The sequence below is a fragment of the Stegodyphus dumicola genome, chromosome 3 (assembly GCF_044657685.1).
Source record: "Stegodyphus dumicola isolate Sdum_Otavi_A_Nest chromosome 3, ASM4465768v1".
Classification (NCBI taxonomy): domain Eukaryota; kingdom Metazoa; phylum Arthropoda; class Arachnida; order Araneae; family Eresidae; genus Stegodyphus; species Stegodyphus dumicola.
The window spans coordinates 81335361-81361615 of NC_140770.1; the positions used below are offsets into that span (position 1 = coordinate 81335361).

A 26255-nucleotide genomic window follows, 5' to 3' on the forward strand; every position below is an offset into this window, starting at 1 on the left:
GGCCATGCCGATGTCCAGTTAGGAGAGATGTTCTTGAAGTTATTCTTCAAGGACATAGATATCTTATAGGAGATAATGAGAGTTTGACCATGTTTGAGAATTTTGAGGGTTGAAGAGCCAGATTTGAGAGTTTGCTGGTGGATGGATCCGACCGTCTTCCAGCTCTCTCTTCATACCATGAGCATCTACAAATTCCTTTCGGCTCAATAGTAGTTATATACCTTCAAGTGCAAAGATGTTCTACATTTAAACATTTATACTCTTTCTTCGGGATTCGAACCCTATTCCAACATATAACCTGTACCACTAACTAGTATATTGATAAGGGCTGTTTTGTTTTGGTTATTAAAATTCATTAAAAATAATTTTTTCCGGTTAAGAACTAGGAAATTTTAGGGATTGCTTTCATTCGTAAATTTCGTACGAAGGTTTACTTCATTTATTAATGTATGATAAGCTCCTGAATGTTTTGAATTTAATCCTATTTTGTAGAGAATTTTATTTGTAGAAAAATAAATTTGAAATTTCCATTTGATTTTACAGCCACGAAACCGAAAGTGCAGGATCACTACAACGCTCATAAGCTGTCCTATTGGCTTAACCTCATACCTCTATTAGACACTGTTGATAACACTACTACTGATCAGCATCACATGCTTGAGGATCATCACAACTTGTCTTCTTATGATGGAATCGTGCGGGATTCGTACATAGATAGTGTGCAGACACCAACGCACACAGGTCCAGATTCTTTTCAATTCAACGCAACAGGAGAGAAGACAGACCATGAGAGGAATGGCACTGGAAACTCCACAGGGGTCCATGTTTTTGGATTGGATAAAAGAGTCCATTTGTCAGCTCTCGGAGTCACCATCGCCGTTGGTTGCTCATTGTTGATGTTAAACATCGTCGTCTTTGCTGCAATATACTACCAAAAGGACAAAATAAATGTTGCAAAAAATGTACAAAAAGCATTTTATCAGGTATTAAATACATTTCATAGCATATGATTTCTTGCTTGCTATTTAAAATTCAATGTTATATTTTAAGTCAAACTTTTATGAGTTATCTTCAATTATAATAGACTATTTAAACATAATGAATAAACTTATTTTTCTTAAAGGTTATTTTTTATCGACGGACCAGCTTCACTGCTTCGTTTTTAATTATTTTATTTAGAAAAACATCATATACAAATATTTACAGTGAAGCAAAATACAATTTAATTGTGAGCTTCGGTTACAAGTAATTGCTCACGTCAGACCGGTTAGATTTCTTCTTCAAGTCTGCTGCCTCAATCGCAGGAGGCGATAATTTGGCGAGATTCGTTGGCGTAAAATGCGCCAACATCCCGCTCGGCCTTGCTATGTTCACATGCAAGAACTTAACATAAATTTAATTATGAAATACCAGTATTAAAGTTTCAGTTATTCATGTAAACAAGTATAAAATATGTATAGAAAAATATAAAATAAGTGAACAAAACATGAATACAAAATTATTGAGAAAAATAATTTTCAATATAATTACTAACAACTGAGTAACATAATTCACAACTTGCTAAACTTCAATAGGCAATACAGCTATTTTATTAATTGTCCTTTTAAAGTCCCCTGTTTTGGTACGAACTTTTACAACACGGACTTTTCCATCAGAACCGTGGTACAATGATGTTATTCGCCCTAAAAGCCAATTGTTAATTGGCAGAAAATCTTCTTTAATCAAAACCATTTGGCCGATCATCAGATCATTTTTTTCAACCATCCATTTTGATCTAGATTGTAAAGTATTCAAGTAATCAGACTTCCATCTTTTCCAAATAAGTTGTATAGTTTTTGTAGTTTTTTTGCCAACGACTTAAGCGGTTTTCCTTTAAATCCGTTAAAAACGGCTCAGAAATTGCTGTTATAGGTCGCCCTATCAAGAAATGACCTGGCGTCAGAACTTCGAAACTTTCTGAATCGCTAGAAAGAGGAGTAAGCGGTCGCGAATTTAATATCCCTTCTATCTGAATGACAATCGTTTCGAATTCTTCGTAAGTGAAATGAAAATTGCCAATCGTACGTTTAAGATGGTACATCACCGATTTTATCCCAGCTTCCCAAAGTCCACCGAAGTGAGGCGATTTGGGTGGAATAAAATTCCAATCTATATTTTCTTGCGAAAAATGATTAGCTAATTCTTTGTCTGGGAAATTAATGAGCTTATAAAATTTTTTCAATTTTGAATTCGCTCCAACAAAGTTAGTAGCATTGTCAGTATAAATTTTGAAACATTTGCCACGTCTACTTGTAAAACGTTTAAGTGTTGCAATTAAAGCATCGGAAGTCAAATCTGTTAATGTCTCAAGATGGATGGCTTTTGTTGAGAAACATATAAAAATACAAATATACAATTTATTCAGAATACCTTTACGTTGATTTTTAAATTTCACTAAATAAGGGCCACATAAATCAATACCTGTAATAGAAAATGGAGCTGAAACATTAACTCTTTCACTAGGCAAATTACCCATAATTTGTGAAGAAAGAGTGGGCTTACATTTAAAGCACGTTACACATTGATGTACTGTTTTGCGTGCGAGACTACGGCCACCTAAAGGCCAAAATTTCAAGCGCACTGCATTTAGCAGACCTTGTGGTCCAACATGAAATAATTTCCTGTGTAAACTTTCAAAATAAATTTTACTTAATCTTGAACCCTTAGGTAAAATAGGAGGATGTCTTTGAGAATATGGCACTGAAGCATTCTTCAGCCTTCCTCCTACACGTACTATTCCTTTGTCATCAAAAAACGGAAATAAATTCGAAATATTACTTGGCAGTTTCTTTCCTTCAAGGAGAACTCGTTGTTCATGCTTAATCAACACTTCTTCGGCTTCTCTTACCTCCTCCACTGACAGTGGTCCTGTGTTTTTTACCTTATTCCTGCAATTCAAAATAAACCTGAAAATATAAGACAAAACATGGTTAATTTTATAATAATTGTTTGAAAGTTCTAAGAGGTCGTCCACAATAAAATGTTGAGAGCTGTCATTTAGCAGGGCTGTCTCTTTACAAGTCTCATCTTCAAAAGGAATTTTCCTTTCTCGCCGCAAAGTTTCTTTTTCGACTTGTTCTATGGTTTCAATCTCAGGAATAAATGGTTGCAAGTTCTTAAAACTGTCAGGCTGCATCAAGAATTCTGGACCTGTCCACCATCTAGAATCTGTCACCAAGGAATCAGCATTCATTCCACGTGAGAGAAGATCGGCAGGATTTTCTTTACCTGCACAGTGATGCCAAGAGTTGGGATCTGTCAAGCTGGTGATTTCGTTCACTCGGTTTGCCACAAATTGCTTCCATCGGGCTTTTGCACCCTTTATCCAAAAAAGTGCAATCTTGGAATCTGTCCAATGGTATTCAACAGAAGATATTTGCAGATTCACGATTCTCTTTACCTTAGAACTAAGACGAGCTGCAACTAGAGCACCCAATAGTTCTAATCTTGGTAAGGTTACACCGTTTAATGGAGCCACACGACTTTTTGAAGTTAGGAGTTTCACCGATATTCCACTGAGTGTCTTCACCTTCAAATATATGGCAGCGCCATATGCCTTTTTACTTGCGTCGCAAAAACTGTGTATTTCAACAGTATCTTCCTTTGATGCAGAATCATTAACCAACCTAGGTATTTTCAAATTTTCTAAGTGATGAAGTTCAGCACACCACTTCTTCCATTCCTTTTCAATTTCCTTTGGTAAAGGTTCATTCCAGAGAATTTTTTCATTCCAGAGATCTTGGATGAGGCATTTAACTCGAATGGTGAAAGCGAAATTAATCCTAAAGGATCAAATATCTTCCCTATTGCTTGAAGTAAGAAGCGTTTCGTATTTTTGTCCATAGAAAGAAATTCCAAAAGATTTTTAGTATCCATAGTTAAATAATCTTCGTGCGTCTTCCAAGAAAGTCCCAAGATTTTAGTTTGGTGTGCGCCGAAGCTGAGAGTAGCGTCTGCAGGATAGGTATCGAATTCTTCATTCTTCCATTGCTCCATTAATTCAGCATTATTGCTAATCCACTTCCTGAGGACCATTCCAGCCTCTTCCATAATTTTCTTGGCATTTTTAGATACTTCAAGTGCTTCTTCAAAATCCTCACTTCCAGAAATGAGATCATCTACATAAAAACACTGGTCTAAAATTTCAACTGTTTCGGGAAAATCTTCCTTGTATTTTTTAATATGATGTCTAATAGTAGCTGCTAACAGGAATGGGCTCGAACTGACCCCGAAATTTACTCGATTGAAACGGTAAATCTGTAAATTGGGCCTTTTATCAACACTTGGATCATCACTACTCCAAAGAAAACGAACTGCATCCTTATGTTCATCAGAGAGGCATATCTGCAGAAAAGCTTGTTTAATATCTGAACAAAATGCAATTTTGTTCAATCTGAAATTAATTAGTAAATCCTAAAGATTTGGATTTAAGTTAACCCCTGGCCACAAGCAGTCATTTAAAGAAAGTTCATTATTTTGATGACTACCCGCATCAAAGACGATCCTAGTTTTCGACGTTAAACTACTTTCTTTACGCACAGCCTGATGAGGCAAATAATATATAGGCTTATTTAAAGCATTTTCTTTTGTATCAGGATTTACGATGCTGATTATGCCTTCTTTTAAATAATCACAAATAATTTCACGGTATTGTTGATGTAACTCAGGATCATGACCAAATCTTCTCCACAAATTCTGAAAACGCTGCCACGCCAAGGAATAATTATCAGATAATTCTTCATAATGTTTCCTAAAAGGTAGTTGTACTACATAACGTCCATTTTTAAATTCAACGGTGTCATTAAAAATTTCCATTGCCTGATCCTTTTCATGCAAAACTGGATCATCACGAATACCAAGTCCCTCTAAATCAAAGAAAAGTTTTAAAGTATTTTGAAGAGAGTCATTTTGCACAAGAAAACAATGTCCCTGATAAGAAGGTTGTATTTCGTTAAGCTTCCCGCATGCGATCCATCCGAATTCAGACTCTTTAAACAATAAATCATCATTTATTTTATACGTATTATTTTTCAAAACCTTAAAAAATAAATCAGCACTTATAAGGGGATGTACCTCTGAAGCTTCATAAAATGATTTATCAGCTAAATTTAAAAATTGTGGAATTTCTACTTTCGAAATATCTAACGTAATACACGGAGTTAGTCCTGTTACCTTATTTACAATCAAGAATTCAACTGGTTCATTAAAGGTACATTCTTCATTTGAAATAAATGTATTCACTTTCCATTTAATATTTTGAATTGATCCATTAAGACCTGTAACAGGCATTTTAATTTTCTCCCTTTTTATTCCTAAGCATTCACTTATTTTATCTGTAAGAACACATATATTAGATGCGCTGTCTAAAAGCGCACGGATTTTTATTCTCCGATTATTGGCGTCACGGACATAAATCTCTGCAGTAGAAAAAAGTACACTTTTTCTTTTTTGTTTATTCTTGTTACTTAAAACACTCAACGCTTTCAATTCTGAGTCACCTTTTCCAGCGGCGGCATCGAGCTCACTTTTGTTTTGTCTAAGTGGCGTCACCGAGCGACAAGGAGTCTTCGAATGACCTTCATTATCCATGCATATTAATTTATTGTGCTTTTTCCTGCAAGCGCATTTAAATTTCGAGAGACACTGACTTTTCTTATGATTTTGCTTTAGACATAATTCGCAGAGTTTATGTGAACGAATTAATTTTAATATTTCATGAACACTTAACTTTAAGAATGTATCGCAAAGGAAAATAGGATGAAAGCTCCTACACACTACACAGTTTTTACTTTTATTTTCATTTGTCAAAAGAACCTTCGATTTATGGGAAGGAGTGGAATTCTTATTTATATTAACCCTACTTCCGGGTGTAATATTTCTATTTATAGATAACAAAACTGATTCACGCTGTTCCAAAAATCTAATAAACTCGTCAAACGTTGGAACTACTTTCGATTTGTGAGATAATTCAAAATTTTTTCTAGATTCTTTATCTAGTTTTTGAAGAAGAATATTTATTAGAAAAACATCACATAACTTGTTCTGTTCATATTTTAATACTTTCAAAGCGCGTAAATTCTTTTGTATACAATCAATCATACTTCTGATATCTTTCGCATTTTCGGATTGAATCTTTTCAAAATTTAAAATATTCTGCACATGAATGTTAACAATCAGACGTTCATTATCATAGCGAGATTCTAAAGCATTGTACAAAGATTCAAAATTATCAAAGTTACTACCTAAATGCTTAGCATCATTAGTAAGACAAAATCTTAGATAATACAATTTCTGTGAATGACTCAGCTGAACGTTATTTGTAATTAAATCATCAAATTGAGTTTTAAATGAACTAAATTCTTCATATTTTCCTGAAAATTCAGGCAAAACTAACGCTGGGATTTTAGTTTTGATTTGAAAATTTTCATCTACATTACTTTTAGTAACATTTACTGCTTTTGCAGAATTTAACTTATTGTAAGAATTAATGAGAATTTCAATTCTTACCTCCAATTTTTCCAGACGATCATCACATTGGTTTAAGTCGTCATCAATTTTGGTCAGATCATCATCTTTCATTTCACTTTGTGCGTAGCACGCACTTCGTAGTTCATCAACTTTCTTTTGAAGAGCTTGAATGTTCTTTAGTTTAACTTTAAGTTCAACTAAGTCCACATCACTATTTGCAGTTTGCACAAAAGTTTCGAATCTAGTTATTTTCCCCTTTAGGGATGCTTTGCTTTTCATTAATATATCCATACCGCTGAAGTAGGCTCCAGGGTCGACGGAGCCAGATGAATAAACTTATTTTTCTTAAAGGTTATTTTTTATCGACGGACCAGCTTCACTGCTTCGTTTTTAATTATTTTATTTAGAAAAACATCATATACAAATATTTACAGTGAAGCAAAATACAATTTAATTGTGAGCTTCGGTTACAAGTAATTGCTCACGTCAGACCGGTTAGATTTCTTCTTCAAGTCTGCTGCCTCAATCGCAGGAGGCGATAATTTGGCGAGATTCGTTGGCGTAAAATGCGCCAACACATAATATAGCGTTTTTTTAATTAAGTGTTTTTTTAAATTCCTACTACATAAAATATATAACCGATATCCAATCTGGTTATAATGAAATAAATTCATTTTATTGTTATTATTATAATTATTATTATTATAATAATTTTATTTTATGTAGTTTATAAAAACTGGGATATGAGATGCATTAATGCATTACTGAAAAGATTCACTTGGACATATTATAAAGACACAATTACCATTATCGAGACCGTTTGGAAGATCATCTCAAACCAAATATGTCACGAGAGACCATTTGCAAGAACAGCTCAATCAGAGTTTCTACAAAGGAGAATAACCACAGGGGATGAGGAAATGACACGTTTATGTGGCACACACTTTGGTCTTCTAATACTTAATACTTTGTGATCGTTTCTAGTGGGGGCTTGTCAGGGATACGTTTTTGTGTCTACTGCCTGTTTAATTTCTACAATCATTGCATTTGTGCATATGCTTCTGGTCCTAGTCCATTGTGATGCACTAGCATGCATGTGAGTCGAGAGAAATAATCATTTACATATCATATTAGCTAAGGAGAACACATTCAGCGTTTGCAGAACATGTGAAAAGAACCTGGTAAGTTTGTTACTATTTCAATGTAATCAAATTTGGTATCCGTTACATACTACATTTGTTATGAACTTTAAAAGTGTTTTAAGGAATTCTGAATAAATCTGCAGCGTTTTATTATGATACTATGAATTAACGTTTTTTATTGCACATACATGCGTAATTCTATTTGCATCAGAATTTTTCTATGAATCATATTAATACAATTCGTACAAATGTAATTTTAGATGAAATCATTGTGAATTTAATTAATGAATTAATTAAAATGTAAAATGCATAAATTCTGACCAGAACCGTAGTTTTTTAAATAATTTATTAACCTAGCAGAAACGAAGAAATTCAAGTACATTCAGACTAAAAATGGAGGCATTCAAGTACTCCATTTCACTATCGAAATTTCACAAGTAATGATTAAATCGTATTGCTGATGGGATTAAATTAAAAATTTCTATTATGTACCTTTCAAGAGATTCAAACTTAAGCGCCATTCATTATTAATCTACCTCATCCTCATTATTAATTTTCTTTCAGAAAAGGGTCTTTCTAATCATCAAAGGATAGTATTAATTAAATTTTATGGAAGCATTTTCGAAGTAAAATTACATTTTATTCGATAATATTATATGATTCGTAAACGATTCCGTAAGACTTTTATCTGTAATATGTGTAAAGTACTCTGTATACATATAAATATATATATAAATTGCCTTTCGTACACTTTTGTTTGCTATTATAGTCACATAAACATCACAGATAGGATTTAAAATTTATTCTGTGCTCTGCTTGAGAAAGATGAAAAAATACTGAAGTTTCTTCTCAGGACTTCTCGCCATTTTTCTTCTTTGACACACATAATAGTTTGTTTCGCAATTCTGAAAGAATATATGTTAATACATTTGAATCTCTTTCAGAAGTTCAGTAATATCATGCATTAAAATTTATGTATTGGTAACATTTACATATGTTAAAAATACATAACTTTCCGAAAATTTGCATCCAGCTACTGCAGCAGCTCCAGCAGCTGCTGCAAGATAAATTTTATAATTTCGCAAAGGAATTATGAACAATGATTACATCGATTTTAAGAAATTTTTACAAGTTTTATGCAATATTTATGTTACCTATTGTTCTGATGGAACAGAGTGGGTCAATTTTAAAAGCTGTGCACAAGAATTTTATGCTATTTGTCAATCAAACCATATAAAATACAGATAGTTAAGCAGTATTAATCTTCCATCCTTTTAATGCAGTATCACAGGATATATATTTTCACGCTGAATTGATATTTGGTGACTTATATTAATTATTTCATTAAAGCACGTGAATTTGCTTAGTTGAAATTAAGTATTAGACACCTAATAGACATCAAATATTAAATAGCTTTTTAATTAGCGTACAGAACGTTCTACAATATTATTGTTCTTACGAGTCTTCCTATTTCTGATGATCATTTAAAAATTTAAAAATCAACGTTATTTAAAACCTTACATAACTTTGCGAACTTGCTTCATTATTAGCTCAAAAGTGCTATTAGTCTTGAAACAAAAATTATGTTGCTTCACCTTTCAATTGAGTCTGTTGCCATCTTAAAAAACGTAAGATATTATTATTTCATATTTAATCTATCTGTTATTAATTAGCAAATTAATCTATTTCAATGCAGTAGGTTATACATAACGTTATACAAAAGTGCTATTAGTCTTGAAAAAAAAAATTATGTTGCTTCACTTTACATTCGAGTCTGTTGCCATCTGAAAAAATGCAAAATATTGTTCTTTCATATTTAATCTATCTGTTATTAATTAGCAAACTAATCTATTTCAATGCAGTAGGTGCAGTTTTTAAGAATATTTCTTTTTATTTTTATCTGATTTATTTAAATAAAAATCCATTTAATTCATGATACATCTTATAAAAACGTTAAATCGTTTTATTGCATTACATAATATTTCATTTTTTAGTACACAGAAGATATATAATGTTTCCAGTTTAGTCTAAATACATATTCATCTAATACCTTACAAAATAATGCGCTATTACACTTGGGCCATTCGCTATTCCACTTGCCATATTAAGCACATGCCAAGAGTATGGTCGTAGCCATTATGAAATATTACCCAAAAACTGTGAGCTGTCTTTATCAAACTGCGCTCGAGCACCTGCTAACCTACTACAGTGAAAAATTTAAATCTTCAAGAAAAATTGAGATAAAGATGAAAAAATTGCAGAGCATCAACGAAAACCGGTTAAAATCTAAAAATCTATCAAAATATATAAACTTTAAATACTAAATAAACAGTGTTAAAATAGCAAATATAACGTTTAGTAGATCACACTTGGATTTACAAAATAAGTTTCTTGCAATTACCAAATTTTGCAAATTGACTACATAGATAACATATACATACACAAACTGCAGAGAAAAGACCTTCCTTTTGCAGTTTAGAAATTTTTAAGTAAAGTAATTCAAGTTTGAAATTACTCTCATTATTAATTTATTAAGATTTGATTTAATTGATTGCTCTCAAGAAAATGTAGCCCCAGATTATAAAACAAATATGGCATGACCAAAATATTTGTAATCATGTCAAAACCTAAAGTTAAGATTATACAGATCAACAATAACTTAGTCTGTGTAATCTGACTTTACTAATCTGCACATATCTGAAGTGCGTGAATGACTTGCAGAAAATGATTCTATAGCACAAAAAAAACATAGTTTTATTCATTAAGAAAAGAATAATATTTAATTGTAAGACAAGATTTTAGAATCAAATTTTGTAATGTTTGCCATTTTATTTTGTAACAGTTACCGGCTAGTTAGCCATTTATTGCATATTAATTTGCCTGATTGGTTTTTCAAAGAAAGTATCAAATATTGATAAGAAAACAATTTTTTTGCGATTTTCAGTAAATATGAAACTCACTATAAGTAGTTAAAGATATTAATCAATAACTCCTTAACAAACTTTGAAAAATTCCAAAATAGGCTGACTGAAAACTCATTAATTTAACCTCGACATTTTACACCAGCGTACTGCTTTAGAATACGTCACTGATTAATTGAAGTAAAAATGAGTAATGAATATGAGCGAAATAAGTTTAAAGCAATACATCATATAACTGACAATTTGTGTCTCCCATTATTTCTTTGAACTACCTCAGGGCGAAAATCATACTAAAAGTTAAACTTCTTTTAAGATATAAGGTCTCAACTTCTAAACCTTAAGTGCAAATTTATTCCTTTTGATGATTAACTTTATAGACTTAAAATAACAGTTTAAAACTATTATTTTAACTTTATACTGTTTTAGTTTGTTACAGTGTATCAACAACAAAGAGCTAAAATTACTTTATTCTGGTAGTTAGATCTAGTTTAAAATCTCAATGAGCTAGAGAGCTGAAGGCGAAGTTTCCATAATTTAAGTAAAGACGATATAACTCGGCTTCAGAATCCTTCATGAAGGTATCATCTTCCCTAGACAGGTATTCCTCACGTGCTTTACAGTAATGTAAATAATCCAGTTTAAAAGTTCAGCTTTCAATGAAGATCTACTTTCATTATCGCTCTCGAAGATGTCAGGGATAACGCAAAGATGATTTTTAAAGTATAATGCTTCGAGAGAGGTAGTACATAGATGCTTTCTAAAGTACTATATGATGGGCACTTACATATTTTAATATCTGCATATACACTGGCCTTCAAAATTTAAGCAGCAGCATGTTTTTGAAGGCTCACCATTACAAAAATATCAGTAACATTTAAATTTACAGTTTATATGCATGATAATAACGAAGCTTACTAACATATATGCAAAAATAATAGGTACCACTTTTATTTTATAGAAAATAACACTTATATAAAAGTTCGAGAAAAAAGATAAAAATTGTAAGTTTTGTTCACGAATCTTTAATTGTTATTAGCAGTTTCGTTAACAATGTCTAGGAGAGTCTATCAATGTCCAGGAGAAGCCGTTTGCCCGATTCGTTGAGGTGGCGGGCGACCGGATGGATGGAAATGGGCATGCCACAAGCTGTGCTGCTAGACGTCTCAGTGTATATCGTAGTGTGGTCCACCAACTATGAAATCTGTTTGATTCCGAGGATTTTGTGTCTAAAGAAATGTTCCAGACCTAGAGTTACAACACCTGCGGGAGACCATTATTTAGCTCTTTCGGCTAGAAGGAGGAGTAACATTACTGTGCCTCAGCTCATGGCAGATCATTTAGTGGAAACAGGAGCAAGGATCTCAGCTACTACAGTGCGCAGACACCTGCACAATACAGATCTGTATGCGAGACAGCCAGTTGTTTGTGTCCCCTTGACCCGAGGACACAGAGGTGCCCGTTTATGTTGAGCAAGAGAACACGTTTCCTGGACCAGTCAACAATGGGCATCTGTTCTCTTCACAGACGCGTCCAGGTTCACATTGGAGAGTGATTCAGGTCGCCAGCTGATCTGGAGGGAACAACGCACCAGATACAACCAATCCCACATTGTGGGAAGACACAGTTACAGAGGTGGTGGAAAAATGGTTTACGCTCGGATCTCTCTCGGAGCTCACACTGAGGAACTTTGGCCAGTGTGAAATATCTAGACAAGATTCTTGATCAATATGTTCGCCAATTTGCCGCTGCTATTGCCCCTGGATTTCTTCTGATGGAAGACAATGCGCGACGGCACTGAGTTCAGATTGCTGAAGAATATCTTGATTATTAGCGGATAAAACGGCCAGCTCAATTCCCAGAACTGAATCCGATAGAACATCTTTGCGACTATCTTGGGAGACACGTTGCTGCTTTAAGGCCTCCTACAAGGTCGTTAGATGAGCTTGAACAAGGATTACTCCATATCTGGTCGTTTCTTCCCATTTCACTGACCGACAACTTAATTGATAGCATGCAGCGTCGCTGCCGCCAATGTATTGCAGATAGGGGTTGACACATTCTATTTTAGAACCCATTTCTGTAATGTTACCACTCTATTTTTCATCAAAACATTGTGATATACTGTTTTTCCAAGACAGGATTTCTCTGCCAAGAATGCAATTGTTTTGTTGTAATTCATGCTTGTGTTGAACTTTAGAATTCAATGTCGCACTCATTAAAGAACTGTTTAGTGAATATCCCTTTAAATTTCTGGTTTCTATGTTGCTTCATTTTAATATTAGACTCAAACACATGCTGTTCCCTAATTTTTGGAAGGCAATGTGCATAATGGATTCAATAGCGTCATATAGTAACGTAATGTGCATGAAACATTTTATTTTGATCTTTCAGAGTCAAAATTCAAAATCCAAGTAAATGAACGAGTATTCATCATCTTCATTTGCATTTCAATACTATATGGCACATAGCAATAAGCATAAGCCATTCATTTCATAACATCATATTAAATAACACGAATAATTATTTTTTGAAAGATTTAGGTAATATGAGGAAGGGGTTCGAAATATGATTCTGACAAATTAGTATTAACAGCAGTTAGAAAGATATGAAAAGAAAATGTTTTTATGTAAAAAATGCATCCCATATTTTAGGGCAACATAATTCTTTTTTTATTAGATTACACAACTTTATATATTTCTTGAGAATTTCCATTCATTTCTAAGCACAGCCAAAGTTTTTTTTTTTTTTTTTTCATTGAGAAACGTTTTTTAAATCCGAGCCACATTTTTTATTTTTAATTACAAGTTGCTGAAAATTTAAATTCTATTCATTTTGAAAAAACATTTATCATATCGAAATTTATTTTTAATGGGGAAAATGTATTGAAGTTTTCCGAAAGTATTTTAATTATGCTAACAAATATTAGGAAATAGGAAACGCACACAACTTTTATTAACACCATTATTAATTTTCCGATTTTCCGTTGTAGATCTATTTTCTGTGGAGGAATTTTTCAAAATTGCGCTAGCTTGTTTATTAATTTTAAATGGCGATCGATACATTTTCATTTATTTACCGTGCCCACCACCGGCCGAGCGGTAACGTTGCTGAACACTGGTAGTTCGGTCCGAGGTTCGAAGGCATCCTCGATAACCCTCGAGTGCTTTGCCGTAATTTAATAAACCAAACCAATCTTATTTACCTATTCGTTTGAAGAGATTTTAGCTGGTTTATGTTAACATTAATGCAACAGTGCTATTTTAGGGAAGCGAGTTCACGTTATTTACTCTTTTTATTATCTCCTTTTTGTGAGTATTCATTCCGTAGGTTTCACTTTACTTAACTTTAACTATTAATTCCTATACACTATTTTCACTTTAACTATTAATTCCTATACCTTTTGCGAAAAATTTTAATTCTACTAGTAAATAAATGGTTAAGCCAGAAATGTCAGAACCATATCCCTTTCCACAAAATATATCTGAACAAAACTATCTCGCATAGAATAATTAAAGCTCCCCTGAGTAAAAAAGAACTAATGACTGACAGCTCTACCAGATCTTGTATATTAAGGACTAGTGGATTTTCAAAATTGGAGAATCAATCTTTCCCCCACAGTTCAAAGATTAAAAAGAGCAAGTTTTAGAAGTCTTTTAGTCTTTGAGTATTTCTCTTGACAAATGCATCTACGTTCATTCGTTTATTATCGGAATATTTAAGGTTTATAATTTAGTTTCTGGGAAACTTTGGAATTTAGAATATTTTACTTGCAAAGGAACACGTCTATGCCCTTCAGCTAACGACTGGTTTTTAGACTGTGTACGGATATCGCATACAACGCTAGCAATTGTTAATGCACAGCCGAGTAGCTCCCAAGTAAATTTCTTCATTTCCTATAAACTAATAAGTCAGATAAAAATGATTTCACACTTTTCACAAAAAAATATTTTTTTCCAGTAATGTATAGTTCTTTGTCTGCAGCGTACCTTTAGTAATATCAAAGCGTTGAAAATCTATTATATTACGGCAAACCCCACTAAGGCTGTCTACCTAAAAGGATAGATTTTTTCATACAAGACTCTAAGAGAAACTAGCTCCTGTCACACTACAAAGAGAAATCCACCAAAGCATCCTAAAAGCAACTCGTTTGCTGGAATTCGAATCCTCTAATATAAAATTATGTTTAGACAGTTAAAAACGATCCTTAAGCTATCTTTGGGATGTTTTATAAATATGGATAAAGAGTAAATTTCGGAAAATAGTAAACTATGATTGGGCTATGGACTGTATGATAACTAAATGAAATACCACATTTTATGCTTCACGTGTATGCCTAATATTTCTTTACCCGAGATATAGTGGCTTGCTGGGAACCCAAAGCATGTATAAAATGACCCCGTGAACATGTCTGTGTAGCAAACTAGAAACTACCCTACACTGTAGCCCAGGCTTTACTTATAAATGCTTTTTGAAACATCTCTAAAGAATTACATGTTGGGAGTACATAACAAATTTCATGCTGTATGTTATAAGTTTCAGAATCATTCAATGAGTGAATTCTTAGAATTCCGTTTTCTCAAATGACTAAAATGCTAAATTTACGAATATCTCAGCGAATTTATAATAAGAGATTTATTGAATGTGTCCTAATTCTTTACTAAAAGTAACAACTTAAAATTCTTCTATGACCCTCAACTTTTCTTCATATAAGTACAGCCAGTTAAATGTGAAATTATTTAAACGAATTATGATATAAATATATCATAATTCATAACAATCAATATAATGTATATATGAATTCTGATGTAAGTAATTTAATGTAAATTACAGTAACTTAAAAAAGGAAAACCTCTAAGCCTGCTTGTCTCATTTTTATTCAGGATACTCTTTAAAAAATTATTTATTGTTAGAAAAGTGACACGAAATAAAATGCGTTCTACCCAAGCAATATTGAAGATTTATGTCTTTGGCACAAGGTGAAGATATTGTTACAGGCTATGGGAGCGTTGATATCTCTTCAAACAATCACACCAAATTATGAGGAATAAATTAACAATTTCTAATAAATCTAAACACGATACACAGTAAAATAAATATCTGTCAATAATTCAAGGAGAAAGCGAATATTAAAAAAATTCCTCCATTCACAAAATTATCGTTTGTTCCCAAAAGGATTCACGGAGTATTAACTTTAAATCTGAACTCAGCTAACTGTATTTGAACCCCTGAACTTCACAAAGCTCTCGAAGCTGTATTAGTAGTGTGGCACGGGCTTTTGGAAGCTTTAGGAAAAATCTGTCGTAAAGCTTCAAAAATGTGTTCACTCGAATCTTCTAGAAAACCTGCAAGTTAACGCGACATGTCTAAATTTCATCAGACTGGCAACAAAAACTGTTGGCAAAGACCGTTCGGATCGTATTTTTCTATATCTCGCGATCTACTTGAGCTATTTGTACCGTTTAATTGTTTTGAACTGAGAAATCAAAAATCTAAAACCCTGTATAAGAAATAAATATTTCTAGACAAAATATGTGAGCACATACACAGAATAAACTTTAAAATTAGCACCCTAAAATCAACGAATAAATAAATGCTCAAAATTTCCACAATATATTTTAAGTTCTTAAATAAAGTATAATAGTCGTAACTTCGAAACATTTCATTAAGTTACATCGCGTCTTGCCGTTGAAGACTGCTTGCTTTGGATTTTAAATTATATTGTTAATACGCCTCGAAATTTATAGCAAACATTTCTTGTTATTTGTCACAATTAATTAAAAAGTCTTGTATTGCTTCAATTAAGCTTTTGGTATTTATTAATATTAGCTCCCCTAGTTATTATTATCCATTTTTTCTCTGTATTGAAAGCTGTAATTTTTTTTACTACTATTATTATGCATATAATAGTAACCAATTTTGATTTTAAAGCACAAAGTTTTTATTCTTCTATAAGAAGAAAAGTGATGGATGAAGCTTTATTTTCTTTCCAGCACTAAAGTTTAGAAGGATGTAAGCAATAATGGTGCCAAAAACTTTATTTTTTATTACTGAATTGCTTGAAATCCTTAAAGTGCAATTTTATTTTGGAAAGGTTTCACTCCTTTTCCTCCTTCACACTTTAAGAACTTCCCAAATATAATAGATTTTGAAAACCTTTCAACAAAAATCTGAGCTATTATTTTGTTGTTGAAGTTGATGTAAGCGTTCTCTCATAAAAAATTGCAGACTGTGAATGGGGAATATAAAATAATAGATTTTGAAAACCTTTCAGTAAAAGCCTGGCTCTTTAGTTCATTCATGTTTTAACTCACTGTGGCCACCATTACTGCGTCTGTCAATGTAGGTTTTCAAAAGATTACTCTTTAAAAATCTGCATGGTTTATTTTGCTTAATTCATTGCATTGACTGTAATTGTTTAAAGTAAGCAAAGTTTACGCCATGCTTGTGATAGATAAAAGTCATGCTTTTCCTGTGAAGAGTCAAAAATTTTTAACGTGATTGCATATATTTATTAAAATGTAATAGAATTGTTGATTGTGGATGTTATATTTTACAGGTTGAGAGAAACGAAACAGAAGAAGAACCATCATACAAAAAGCCATATTTATTAAAAGATGCTCCTTCATCTCTTATATTGCACGACTTCGAGCCTTTGCAAGCGTATAAAGAACAACAAATTTTTGATCTTGTGGAAACGAGCGAAATAAAAATCCACCTTGGAGGCACGTCTGAAACTGACTTAACGAACACAGCAAAACCAAAAAAAGTCAAAACCGTCACGTTCGTGGAAACTCAGCCGCTTTTAATCGAACCGTCAGATGCCATATCTCCAGACGCAATCGGTGCCAAGTGTCATGAACAGATCACTTTCAAGCCACTCCAAAAGACAGAGTATGACACTTATTAATTATTTTTTAACCCAGCATAATTCATTTTTATGTGTTTTGCTGATATATATAAAGCCATTGTTTCTTTTTTTATAAATCACAAAGTCTATTTAAATCATTATATTAAGTCTAATTTATTTTCTATTTACAAAATTACGTTTGATCGGTTAACAAATGCCCCTTTTCATAACTTAATGCTTAATGCAGCTGTAAAGAAGTTTAAAAAATATTGTTTAAATAACATATGTGACACTATAATTCTATAATTTTTTATTTCTTCCGAGTATTATTTATAACACCATTTTTATACAATTTAAGCAACTAAACATTCTGATTATCCTGTCTATATACAGCGATGCATTACATGGCTTAACATAATCGATGTGCTAATTACGCTTAAAAAAGGAGTCTTAAAATTTTCACTTTAGGTACAATAGATACAGCTTAGAATTTCTTCAGCTGAATAAGATGGATCGAAATGATGCATTTACATGTTTGTGACTAAAATATAGAAATAATTATTAAAATTCGAAATCCAATGCGGCAAGATAACAGTGGTTTGGTTTATGTGATTGCAGCTAAACCCCGAGAGCTATCTGCCAAAGGAACAGATGCCTTCGTAGAGGATGTTCTAAGGAAAACTGGCTCGTATGCACATTACAGATGGGGAAAACAACCATATAGGCAGCCCGTTGGCGGGATTCGAACTTCGGATCGAATTACCAGTGTTCAGCGACTTTACCGCTCGGCCATTGGTGGGCCTGCAGAACAACATTGATGAATATAATCGGAATACATTTAACATCTTAGTTTGTGTTTCTATTACCTGCAGCAAGCTGAAATCTAATTTTTAAGGCTGCGTTAAACGTGCAGAAATTTCTGGAATTTTTTTTTTTTTTTTTTTCTTTAAATAGTGTTTTGATCTGAAGATATGGTTACAGCTTCAAACATCAGGTGATTTTCTGCCGAGAAACAACAAACAAAAAAAGCTGATGTGTACACCACATGACTTCCTTCTACGGAATATTAAATTATACGCATTTTTTTCCTATGTTCCGTTTAAACTTACTGAAATCAATTAAATCTACTTCGTCGAAAGCTCTTAAACCACAACAGAATAAATTCACTCTTTAAAATTCTATTTATTTTTCATAGCGACGCTGTGGCACTAAGTCATTTAACAGCGTTACATCTCATTAATTTTTAACTCAAAATGCATAAAAATTATATCATCTGAAAAATTATCGAGTCGTTGCCACATGTTCTGTTCAAGTACAATAATAAATATAAAATATAAACAAAAAAATTAATTAAATAAAAAAGAAAAAGTTTTTTCACAGACGTTTCAGCACTGATTACCTAATGGGCATGCGCTACTCGTAAACATTCTCGTCTGTTCGAGACAGACTGGCGACAATATTTGCTGCTAACAGAAAACACTTATTTCCTCGAATTTCATTAAAGGCATATATCTCATTCAGTTAATTCAGTTCTCACTTCGCAGCAAGGCACAAATACAAAAAAACTCAAAATACTTTCACCCAAAATTTAAAATATAGAAAAAAACATAAAACATAAATACAATTAAAACAATTTAAAGAACAACTTTTAAAATTAAGATTACAGTTCCTATTCAAAAACAAGCAATTTCGCCATCGGCCGAAAATGTAGAATTTTCGAGGCACAAAACTGAAAGTTTTCTTTTGGTCCCACTCGACGAAAAGACCATTTTGCTAAGTTTCAAATGTAAATAAATAGAGAAGCTAAGGCAAAACAAATCTGGTACGGGTACACCACATGACTTCCTTATACGTAATATTAAATTATACACATTTTTTCCTGTATTTCATTTAAACTTATTTCCTTGAATTTCATTAGAGATATATTTCTCATTCAATTAATTCAGTTCTCACTTCGCGACAAGGCAAAAACACATAAAACCTCAAAATATTTTATTAAAAATTGAAAAATTTAGAAAAATATAAAACATAAATACAATTAGAACAATTTAAAGAACAACTTTTACAATTAAGATTAGAGTTTCTACTCAAAAACAAACAATTTCACCAGCGGGCAAGGAGGTAGATTTTTCGAGGCACTAAAGGCGTAGAAGCCGACTTAATTTATTGTTGACGCTATGCTGAGTCAATATATAGGATAATTTAGTTATTTTCAGAATTGATTAAGCATGATTTATTTCGCAATAATAAAAAAAGATGTTGTCTTTGTTGTTAGGAAGCTTAGTTTCTCTGGATTTACAACCAATCCACTATTCTGATAAGTTTCAAATGTAAATAAATATGGCTGCCATGGTAAACAAAAAATAGGATTAGCCGCACTTAGACGACTTTCAAATTGTTGATAATTCTACAATTATTGCATGTAAGCTAACTAAAGGCATAAAAAAACCTTAACCGTAAGTAAGAACAACATAATTCAATCATTCTTAAAGCAAAAAATATGCAATTTAACAACATATAAGAATAATAAAAAAAAAAAAAAACTGAGTTCACCCAGCCGAGTAACAGAGTGGGTATATATATATATTTATATATTTTTGGTGCGACCGATTTCAACCGAAAAGGGGATTCACAACTACATATTATAGAAGTCCTATATACAAAATTTCAACGTTCTGAGGCTATTCGTTTTTGAGTTATGAGAGATGCATACATACCTATGAATATTTCTTTAGTCTTGCAAAAATTAAATAATTCTATTTCATATAAAATTATGAAGGGTACCTTTAAAAGCTTTGTAGTAGAGATGTTACTGAAGATTTCCTTATAATAACAATCATAAAGAAATTACCAAAAAATGAAAGAAAGTGTATTAAAACTGCATCATAAAAAACCAGAAGCACCAGAAATTGCCATAATAAATCAGAAATTGTCATGATAGGTAAAGCATGCTGAGAATAGAAATGATGAGCATTTCACACATTATTTTGATTATATCAAAGGACACTAGGGCTATCTTATTAAGTTGAGTTTTCTTCCTGGAGGACATTCTGTCAGAAATCGGCTGGCCTCCACGTTACACATAGAAAAAACTCCGCAGACGTCCATGCAGGCAGTCCGTTCGCCTGGAATTTAACTCAGATCAAACAACCAGCGTAGTTATTGTTGTCGTGTCCATATTACAGGGAACATTATTTGCCATATCCTACTCCGAAGAGAGGTTGAACTTCTATTTTTCACCCACAATTCTGAAGGAGAGCGCTCCTTGGTCGGGATTCGGGAGTCTCCCGCCCATCTCCACTCCCACCAATTCACACGAAAGGAATTTTGGCTCGCCGCATATTTAGAGTCCCGCCATGCCACACAGACACTATACGTTTACAAACATCCATGTCTTCTCCGGGATTCGAACCCGGGCCCTTCGGTACTGTAGTAGGCTTCCCTAACCACTATACCGTCTGGACGACAACGCCAAGTGTTCAGCGACTTTACTGCTCGATCAGTGACGGGCTAATGATACTTCAGAGCAGTATTAAACTGAAGATTAAAATGCAATGTTTTCTTTCAATCACATTTAATTGTCATTTTTCTGTTGAAGGCTATGTAATGCCTCATAAGAAGTATTCATACCAGCATACCTTAGAAATCGATTGCGAGATAATCATAGTTTATCCGAGACTGCGAGGTACTGAACAGGGCAAATTCTGCACTTATTGAAGGATATCTAATAACTGTTAATGGGACTTTGTAATCGATTCGTCCAGCAAACTGCAAAGAGAGATTTGGATGTCCTTAATGCCCCCCGATAACCTAGATGAAAGACGTGTCTTTTGCATCGCTATTAAAGATCGTACAACTACATCACCTAGCTTGAGTCAGGAATATATAGTGTGGTGATGTCTGCCAAAGCCACGGACTCATAACAATGTCACTTTTGCTTCGGCTTCCCATGACGCTATAGCACAGGAGTCAGTATCTGATGACGATGCAGGTGACAGGTGACGGAGGACGGGGACGCCTGGCGAGCTGAAACACATAGATATACAAAATTAAACGTAAAAGCATAAAAACACACTCGTAATTACGTAACATAAAGACATAAACACACGAGAATACATATCATGACACATAGAATACATATGGAAACACGTAGAGCACATAAATGCAAATATTACACACAGAAGAAACATATGAGACATAGTAAGGTGTGCGTAAAGCAGTAGCGCTGTGCGGAAATATGCTCAGTTCCCATAATACATAATGTACATACTTTCATTAGGGGCTTCTGTTGCATGATTTACATATTTCGTTGCATACACTACATTCGTGCATTGTACGGATATTATATATTTCGATTTATGATAACACATCATTTCATTGGGTGCCCAGTGCTTTACACAGATAAACATGTCAGTAACATTATTTCTGCAAGTTGCTGGCTATTGAAAGCAGATGTCAACATGAGGCTCGAAATTGAATGTGGAATGTGTACATACTGCGAATATCTAATTGTTGAGTAGATTGTCTGCAGTACCATGCTATTGTGGCTCGCAAATGTCTTGCTCTAGGGCGTTGATTTGCTGTACAACTGCGCAGATACTCCTTATAGCTGGCGGGTGTTTGATTATGAAACGATAGTAAAGTGTTCTATCATTCGTTGGATGTGGTAAGTGGTGGTTTCTGTTAGACCGCAGTCAAATAGGTAGTGCTCGGGAGAACCTAGCATGGCACAGACACAATTGTCAGATGCTGAGATGCCATGACGCATAAAATAAAATGAAAATGGGCCATGACCCGTTATGTACTGTGTCAGTGGGGCTATTGTTATAAGACGTTCCGTGTCTACCTTTGGTAGGAAGTTATACGTCCATCTCCCTGTGTCGCCACTATTCCATTCTTCTTGCCACTTTTCTTTACAGATATTACGCAGAGTTTTTTTGAGGTGTGATACGGAGGTAGGGGCTCTTATAGTTTGAGCGTGGATGTTGTTGGCAGCCTCATTAGCCAGTCGGTCTGCGACGTCATTCCCTTCGTTGTCGGAGTGTCCTTTCACCCATACCATGTTAAAGCGGGCTTAATCATTATTGCGTAAAAGTTGCTGTATATCTATGATGATGGGTGAAGTGTGGTGATGATCCCTGAGTGCGTGTAGCACTGACATGCTGTCCGTGTAAAAAGTCGCATTGGTAAGGGAAAGGTTGAGGGCATGTCGTAGCGCATTCAATATTGCTAGTGCCTCTGCTTGGAAGATACTATTGCTGTTAGTGAGATGTCCTTTCCATTCCTTTACTAGTGTGCCATGTTCGTAGTAAGCAAACGCGCAGCCCACTCCCTGATCATGTTTTGATCCATCAGTAAACAGTTGTGTAATCGCAGAGGAAGTGTGTTGTCTGGAGTGCGATTGCTGATGTTGGATTTTGATATGGATCCCTCTACCTTTGATGGCAGGGTGGATGTGTTGCACACTACCAGGGAGTTCATAGTCTGTTGTTCTGAACGTAATTCATGCATATGTGGCTTGTTGTCTGTGATGGGTGATTCGTACATAGGTAACCTGTGCCTCTGCCTTTATGTGTAATGGCAACAGGCCAGCAAGTATCGTGGCGGCGCTGGACGCTGTTGTGCGATAACCTCCGCAGATGTTAAATGCACACGGCCGTTGAATTGTGCTCAGTAGCTTGGTCTTTCGGCTGCTCATTGGTTGTGCCCATATGACTGCTGCGTAGAGAATTATTCTCTCTGCCACTGTCAGATATAATAGTTTCCTGATATAGGGGTGTTGTCCCCAATTTCTCCCTTGAAATTGCCTGGCTTTCCTTGCGATGGTTGATGTTTTTGTACGCATTTCTTGGAGGTGTGGTAACCAGGTGAGTCTTTGATCCCAAGTGACTCCTAGATATTTAATCGTCTTCGTTATTTTTAAGTTCTTGCCCAGTAGCTTTATACATGGACGTCTTGTGGGATTTGTGCCAGGACGTGGAATTACGATGGCTGCGGACTTTTGTCGAGAGATGGTTAACTTAAGTTTATTGCATAGGTCCGTGAATATCGAGCAGGTTTCTGTGGCATTCCGTTCCAGTTCATCTCTTGTGCGGCCAGACACCAGAAGGGCTACATCGTCGGCGTATGCTATGATATCTGTGTGCAAAGACCATTCATGTTGTAGTATGGAGTTAAAGGTGATTATCCAGAGCCACGGACCGGCGCAAGAGCCTTGTGGACACCCTCTTTCCTGCCGCTTGATAGTGAGCTCATTGTTGTTGGCTACTATGAGGCTACGTGCATGTAGATAGTCCGTGATGATGTTAAAGATGTTTTTGGGACATTGTGCCTCTCTAAGTGCTTGCTTTATAGCAGGCCACCAGAGGGTGTGAAAGGCGCTTTGCAGGTCCAGGGATATGAGTGCCGTGTGAAGATTTCTGCCTCTACTTTGTTCTATGCTATCTTTAAGATGACTCAGGGCATGCGTGGTTGACAAGCCAGTTCAGAACCCGTATTGCCGTGGGCTGAGGAAGTTGGTCTGCTGGAGATGGAATTTAAGTCTGTTTACCAGTAATTTTTCATAAATCTTTCCCAGAGACGAAAGTAAGCAAATTGGCCGAAACGAGCTTGGGTCATCTGAGGATCTCTGCTTCTTCAGGAACAGGACCACTTCTCCTTTTTTGAAAGCAGTTGGGAAGATCTGGTATTTTAAGAGCTTGCTGAAATATTTCTCGAAGAAAGTAGGCCGGATGTGTAAGCCACCTTTATTATTGCATAATCTAGACCGTCTGGTCCCGAAGCCTTTTTTATGGGAAGAAAACGGAAGATTTGCTGTATTTCAGCTGAGTCGAAGGGAATGTCGTCTGGTGTGTTAGGAATGGAATGGTTGTCCCGTATCTTCTGTTGTTCTGTTGAGTCATCATCCGGGTTATCTGCTGGGAAGACTGCATTAAGGATAGCAGATGCTGTGGTTTCTGCAAGATTGGTGGTGTCTGAGTTATTGGCTGATTGGGCATAAAGCTGGTCAGGCTTGTAAACTTTATTTGTAGCTAATTTGTGCAGGATTCCATAGACGTTGGTATTAGCTGTGCAAAATTTCCGCCAGCTATTGACTTTGGCTCGTAGTATGCATTTTTTATAATGCGCTCTTTCCCTGCGGAATGTGGTCAGCGATGCCATTTTGGTGGCTTCGTCTATTACACCTCGGAGACGCCGTCTTAGGGCTCTGCACTTTTGCCGTAATTGGCGTAGTTCCTTAGTCCAACAGCATATGCCTTGTATGCGTTTAGCAGTGCGAGTCTTCAGGAGCTTGTCGCAAATACATCGCAATGTATTGAGGAGATGATCTGTATAAGTGTCTAATTCCTCTGGGCTATTTATTTGGTCTATTACTTCTTCTTCACTCTGTAGGGTATCCGAGAAAGCCTTTGTTAATGCACGCAGTTTATTGCCTGGGAATCTTGTAGCGCTTAAGGATAGTGATGCTTGTGTCGGTATTAATTGCAAAGTGGATATATTTATGATCAGAGCAACTCTCGTCGTCTGTGACCATCCAATCTGTTATATTGTTGGCTATGTTATTTGTAGCTATTGTTAAATCAGGCCATCCTTTGTTGTATGAGTTGTCGAACGTCGGTGGGGCATTCTGAGTATTTATTAACTGTAGATTGGCTGTCATTATAAATTCTTCTAACGCTGTTCCTTTCGGTGAGGTACCTGGGTATCCCAAATGACGTTGTGCGCATTTAGGTCTCCACTTATTACGTGAGGAATGGTAGTATGTTTTCTGTGTATTTCTGCTATACTATCTACTGCATTGCTGATGTCTTCTGGTGGAGAGCTGTAGACGGATGATAGGATAATCTGGGAGTTATTATAATTCAGAAGAATTGCAACATGATCTCGTGCCTGCTTGATAATGAGTGGGGACCATTGTGGATTACAACAAACGATCGCCGCTCTCGGGGGTAGTTCGTTAAGTTGCGCTTTCCGCTGGAAGATCTTCCATGAGAGTGGTAGGCAGGCTATTGCGCCGTTTCTGCAATAAGGCTCTTGGAGAAGGATGATATCTATCTCATGATCGAGGACATGCTGCAATAGTTGCGTATTAGCTGCTTTTTCCCGCTGGAGGTTAATTTGCGTGCATTTTATGGAGCCTGCTGAGGAATGAGTTAGAATCAGGTTGACTGGGTTGTCGATATTTGTCGGTAGGATCTCTTGTGAGATAGTGTTGCTATCTTCAGACATATTAGGTAGTAACTGTTAGGCTGCTGAGATGTTATAGCTTCAGTATTGTGTGTTGCAGCGTGTGTTGTAGACGGCTCTCTGGTACATCGGGAATTCCGGGTGGTATGCCGGATGTTCAAAGTAGTAGGAGGTGCCGTTGCGGTAGTTACCGTCCCCGCAATTGATGCAGGCTGGTGACTCTGCTTGACAGACTTTGGTGTTGTGCGACCCAGCGCAGAAGGCACAGAACTGTTTGTTGCTGCGGCAGAGATCCTGGGAGTGCCGAATTGCTGGCATCTATAACATCTACGGATTCCGAAGAACTCCGTGATAGTATGAGTCTGCCATGCTGTGAACAGACGTCTGATGTTGATGGCGATTCCAAAGCTCTCTGTGGTACACTCGAGAATCCATTTGACTCTGTTTGCTCGGCGCTCTTTAAGTCGGAACAGGGGTTTGTATACTCTTGCTGATAGACCTGCTGTTGCGCTGAGCTCTGCGATGAGCTGTTCTATTTTAACATGTTCTGGAACATTATGAATGGCTATTCTCGGCTGCCTCTTTTGCATGAGACGAACCTCTGCCTGGACCTCAGCTTTTTTGATGTGCTCCTGTAACTTGAGTACCTCC

At 35.1% G+C, this 26255-nt stretch overlaps 1 protein-coding gene across 1 annotated transcript in view; it reads left to right on the forward strand.

Moving 5' to 3' along the window:
* LOC118195786 (neuroligin-4, X-linked-like) overlaps nucleotides 1-26255 on the forward strand; it is a 291903-nt gene that overhangs the window by 255945 nt on the left and 9703 nt on the right. Inside the window, exons 6-7 of the mRNA XM_035367112.2 lie at nucleotides 544-983; nucleotides 17127-17461. Coding sequence (XP_035223003.2) covers nucleotides 544-983; nucleotides 17127-17461 — 775 coding nt within the window. The remainder of the gene's footprint in view (nucleotides 1-543; nucleotides 984-17126; nucleotides 17462-26255) is intronic.